This window comes from Salmo salar, chromosome 03 (assembly GCF_965601325.2).
Source record: "Salmo salar chromosome 03, fSalSal1, whole genome shotgun sequence".
NCBI classification, from domain to species: domain Eukaryota; kingdom Metazoa; phylum Chordata; class Actinopteri; order Salmoniformes; family Salmonidae; genus Salmo; species Salmo salar.
In genome coordinates this window covers 98,632,501-98,638,025 of record NC_138293.1, presented here as the reverse complement: position 1 = coordinate 98,638,025, position 5,525 = coordinate 98,632,501, and the positions used below count along the sequence as shown (strand labels likewise).

General features: G+C 45.0%; 1 protein-coding gene across 2 annotated transcripts in view; it reads left to right on the top strand.

The window, feature by feature from the left end:
* The window catches only part of LOC106594706 (myosin-11), a 55,701-nt gene continuing 50,176 nt past the window's right edge, over positions 1-5,525 (top strand). Inside the window, exons 1-3 of one of the 2 annotated variants that reach the window (XM_082972937.1) lie at positions 1-241; positions 4,784-5,027; positions 5,379-5,525. The exon at positions 5,379-5,525 is cut by the window's right edge and continues 24 nt beyond it. In XM_082972937.1, the coding sequence (XP_082829063.1) occupies positions 4,860-5,027; positions 5,379-5,525 (315 nt within the window). In that variant the 5' untranslated portion in view covers positions 1-241; positions 4,784-4,859. The remainder of the gene's footprint in view (positions 242-4,783; positions 5,028-5,378) is intronic. The other variant, XM_082972936.1, reaches the window with a different exon arrangement.

The window sequence follows — 5,525 nt, the reverse complement described above, 5'->3', positions numbered from 1 at the left end:
TGGCTGCTGTCAAATTATGGTCACCATAGAGACGAGGAGGAACCGCACGCGCTGCTCTCCTCCCACGGGCGGAGCGGGCCGGTTTAAATACCTGGGTAGGATGCTTCATCCGGTGGAAGGATAGTTCAACCCTGAGCAGTTTACCTGTCCCGTCCCGCTATCTCGTGGAGTAACGTACACTGAGACAACTTTGTAGGATATACTACATCCCGAGTCCAACATCTACCGGACAAAGACTAAAGTGAGTATTGAGTCTGCTTCCTTTTAAATAAATGTGGCCGTATGCGAATAGTCTACCGGTAACAGCCTGCCGTTCTGTGTAGACCGGTGCAGATAGAGAGGTCTGTTACTGCGTGCAGGAGAGAGTTGTTTGAACATGGAAATACATAGTCAGTTCTGTTCGAAGAAAGACCGTTGGAAAAGGAAATATGCTACAACATTTTAGGCCTCGCTGCACCTGTTCAGGTACTACATGTGTTGCTTTGCAACGTTTCAATCAACAATGTGCACTTTATTGGAATTTCAGATAAGTTGTTGTATTTAGATGACGTTTCGACTTTTACATGTAGGACCCGATCACCTGGGTCTCAGTTTGTGTTTTAGAGATGTGGTGATATAATGGTATAGTTTGGTTGGGTTTGAACAGGCAATAAGCACGACATTACCTACCTACTGTGCCATAAAGGTTTAGACCTCTTGACAGAGGCTGTGCTATGCTTACACACAGGCTAGGATAATAGAGTGATGTTTATGTCAGGTGATAGACTTTTTCCAACTGCCATTTCATTTATTAGCATGTCACCTTGTGCAACAATTCATAGACCTATAAAATAAGTAAAACCATCATCACCAGTCAACAGAAGTTGGTTTGACACCAGCGTTGGGATCAATCCCATTTCAACTCCATCTACTCAAAATACAATGGCACCATTCAATAACTTGAATGTGAATTTCAATTCATCTCCTCTATTGAAATGGAATTGACCCGAGCCCTGGTATCCCCGCTGGCCCAGCCGCCACACACCGCAGCACCTGGTAACCTGTCCTTGCTGTGCACCCAGAACATAATCAGCTAATGTCAACGTGGGATCCTTTCACTGGACACTTTCATCTCTTCATTCAAAGACTCAATCATGGACATTCTTACTGACTGTTGTGGCTGCTTTGTGTGATGTATTGTTGTCTCTACCTTCTTGCCATTTGTTCTGTTGTCTGTGCCCAATAATGTTTGTACCATGTTTTGTGCTGCTACCATGTTGTTGTCATGTTGTGTTGCTACCACACTGTGTTGTCATGTGTTGCTGCCATGTTGTGTTGTTGTCTTAGGTCTCTCTTTATGTAGTGTTGTCTTGCTGCCATGCTCTGTTGTTGTCTTATGTCTCTCTTTATGTAGTGTTGTGTTGCTGCCATGCTGTGTTGTTGTCTTAGGTCTCTCTTTATGTAGTGTTGTCTTGCTGCCATGCTCTGTTGTTGTCTTATGTCTCTCTTTATGTAGTGTTGTGTTGCTGCCATGCTGTGTTGTTGTCTTAGGTCTCTCTTTATGTAGTGTTGTGTTGCTGCCATGCTGTGTTGTTGTCTTAGGTCTCTCTTTATGTAGTGTTGTGTTGCTGCCATGCTGTGTTGTTGTCTTAGGTCTCTCTTTATGTAGTGTTGTGTTGCTGCCATGCTGTGTTGTTGTCTTAGGTCTCTCTTTATGTAGTGTTGTGTTGCTGCCATGCTGTGTTGTTGTCTTAGGTCTCTCTTTATGTAGTGTTGTGTTGCTGCCATGCTGTGTTGTTGTCTAAGGTCTCTCTTTATGTAGTGTTGTGATGTCATGTGTTGCTGCCATGCTGTGTTGTTGTCTTAGGTCTATCTTTATGTAGTGTTGTGTTGTCATGTGTTGCTGCCATGCTGTGTTGTTGTCTTAGGTCTCTCTTTATGTAGTGTTGTATTGCTGCCATGCTGTGTTGTTGTCTAAGGTCTCTCTTTATGTAGTGTTGTGTTGTCATGTGTTGCTGCCATGCTGTGTTGTTGTCTTAGGTCTCTCTTTATGTGTGTTGTGTTGCTGCCATGCTGTGTTGTTGTCTAAGGTCTCTCTTTATGTAGTGTTGTGTTGTCATGTGTTGCTGCCATGCTGTGTTGTTGTCTCAGGTCTCTCTTTATGTAGTGTTGTGTTGTCATGTGTTGCTGCCATGCTGTGTTGTTGTCTTAGGTCTCTCTTTATGTAGTGTTGTGTTGCTGCCATGCTGTGTTGTTGTCTTAGGTCTCTCTTTATATAGTGTTGTGTTGCTGCCATGCTGCGTTGTTGTCTTAGGTCTGTCTTTATGTAGTGTTGTGTTGCTGCCATGCTGTGTTGTTGTCTTAGGTCTCTCTTTATGTAGTGTTGTGTTGCTGCCATGCTGTGTTGTTGTCTTAGGTCTCTCTTTATGTAGTGTTGTGTTGCTGCCATGCTGTGTTGTTGTCTTAGGTCTCTCTTTATGTAGTGTTGTGATGTCATGTGTTGCTGCCATGCTGTGTTGTTGTCTTAGGTCTCTCTTTATGTAGTGTTGTGTTGCTGCCATGCTGTGTTGTTGTCTTAGGTCTCTCTTTATGTAGTGTTGTGTTGCTGCCATGCTGTGTTGTTGTCTTAGGTCTCTCTTTATGTAGTGTTGTGATGTCATGTGTTGCTGCCATGCTGTGTTGTTGTCTTAGGTCTCTCTTTATGTAGTGTTGTGTTGCTGCCATGCTGTGTTGTTGTCTCAGGTCTCTCTTTATGTAGTGTTGTGTTGTCATGTGTTGCTGCCATGCTGTGTTGTTGTCTTAGGTCTCTCTTTATGTAGTGTTGTGTTGCTGCCATGCTGTGTTGTTGTCTTAGGTCTCTCTTTATATAGTGTTGTGTTGCTGCCATGCTGCGTTGTTGTCTTAGGTCTGTCTTTATGTAGTGTTGTGTTGCTGCCATGCTGTGTTGTTGTCTTAGGTCTCTCTTTATGTAGTGTTGTGTTGCTGCCATGCTGTGTTGTTGTCTTAGGTCTCTCTTTATGTAGTGTTGTGTTGCTGCCATGCTGTGTTGTTGTCTTAGGTCTCTCTTTATGTAGTGTTGTGATGTCATGTGTTGCTGCCATGCTGTGTTGTTGTCTTAGGTCTCTCTTTATGTAGTGTTGTGTTGCTGCCATGCTGTGTTGTTGTCTTAGGTCTCTCTTTATGTAGTGTTGTGTTGCTGCCATGCTGTGTTGTTGTCTAAGGTCTCTCTTTATGTAGTGTTGTGATGTCATGTGTTGCTGCCATGCTGTGTTGTTGTCTTAGGTCTCTCTTTATGTAGTGTTGTGATGTCATGTGTTGCTGCCATGCTGTGTTGTTGTCTTAGGTCTCTCTTTATGTAGTGTTGTGTTGCTGCCATGCTGTGTTGTTGTCTTAGGTCTCTCTTTATGTAGTGTTGTGTTGCTGCCATGCTGTGTTGTTGTCTTAGGTCTCTATGTAGTGTTGTGATGTCTCTCTTGTCGTGATGTGTGTTTTGTCCTATATTTTTATTTTATTTATTTTTAATCCCAGCCCCCGTCCCTGCAGGAGACCTTTTGCCTTTTGGTAGGCCGTCATTGTAAATAAGAATTTGTTCTTAACTGACTTGCCTAGTTAAATAAATGTTTAATAAAAAATCAAAAAATGTTAATGCTGTGACCAGAGACTAAGCGCCTAGTGACTGACTGACTGACAGGTCACCATGATGGTGTCAACAGTAACGCTAGGCTGGAGCTGGCCACAGGAGAGGAGAGAAGGACTGGACACACAGTCCCCTTATAAGGAATAGAAGTGGTTAAGTCCCTGGCTGTGCCCTTAATCGTACCCTATGGGCCCTGGTCAAAAGTAGTGCACTACATAGAGAGTAGGATGCCATTTGGGACGCAAACCCTAGCATCTCTCTGTATAGGGCCAGCTTCAACCAAACATGGTCATCATTATCGTCCTCCCAGCATGGCTTATCAACCGTTCTATAGCTGCTGTTATCCTGCTGCTATTTTACATATTCTATGGCGTCGTGGTCATGGGCAGGCGGAGCTGGGCTGCTGCAAAGCCTCGTGGGTCCTGTGACCCGCAGCAGGGAGAGAAGAGGAGCTGTCAGTGAGTAATGATGTGGACCATGCAGCGATATTCACTATATAGGGAAGAGGGGGTCATCTGGAAGGCAGATTGATAAGTGAGGCTTTACAACAGTACGGCTGTACTGTACTGTTTATCTTTCTTTATCTATGTGGTTGTAGGAGATTGGGAATGAGACCCTGAATAATTCAAAATTCATTGAGATTGAAACTGAGGCTGTGGACCGATATAACGAGGCATTGGAGGATGAATTGAATATGTTCTGTTTAACCACAGAGTGTGATACAGAGAGAGAGAAAGAGAGAGAGAGAGGGAAGAGAGAAGGGGGAAGAGAGAGGGACGGAAGAGAACGAGGGAGAAAAATGGGGAAAGAGAGAGCGAGAGACAGACAGACAGACAGACAGACCGTTGGAATGTTTCTGAGGTCTAAAGTAGCATTTCCTATTAATCACTGGAATTGTTGTGATTGTTGTTGTTGTTGTCTGAGTTTATGTTTTATGAATTCCCCATCATCATCAGAGGGATAGTTATAACATCATACTCTCTCCCCATCTTCCTATTTCTCTCCTTCTCCTCCTATATCTCTCCTTCTCCTCCTCTCTTCATCTCTCCCACTCTTCCTATATCTCTTGTTCTCCTCCTGTCTTCATCTCTCCCCATCTTTCTATATCGTTCCTTCTCCTCTCCTCATTTCTCCCTTTTCCTCTCTCTTTCTCTCCCTCTCCCTCAGCTTTGAGACCGACCCTCCGATCACTGACCCTCCAATCACAGACGACCTTCCTGTCACCGACGACGACCTTCCCAAGATGGCTGCCGACTCCGCCTCTGACGACAGCAAGTTCCTACGGCAGGACGACGACTTCAAGAACAGTGGTGTGGGGCAGGCTGATTGGTCGGCCAAGAAGATGGTGTGGATCCCGTCAGAGAAGGAGGGTTTTGAGGCCGCCAGCATCAAGGAGGAGAAGGGAGACGATGTAAGGCTGTTACACCCCAAATGGCACCCTATTCCCTATATAGTACACTACTTTTCACCAGGGCCCTAGTGCACTATATAGTAAATCTTCCTCCTCCTCTTCCTCATCTTCTTCTTCCTCCTCCTCCTCACCCTCTTTCTCCTCTTCTTCCTCCTCCTCTTCCTCCACCTCCTCATCTTCCTCCTCATTTTCCTCCTCTTCCTCCTTTTCCTCATCTTCCTCCTCCTCCTCTTCCTCCTTCTCCTCCTCTTCATCTTTTTCCATCTCTTCCTCCTTCTGCTGCTCCTCATCTTCCTCATCTTCCTCCTCCTCCTCTTCCTGTTCTTCCTCCTCCTCTCTCCTCCTCTCCAGGTGCTGGTAGAGTTGGCTAACGGTAGGAAAGCGACAGTCAACAAGGATGATATCCAGAAGATGAACCCTCCTAAGTTCAGTAAGGTGGAGGACATGGCAGCTCTTACCTGTCTCAACGAGGCCTCTGTTCTCCACAACCTCAAAGAG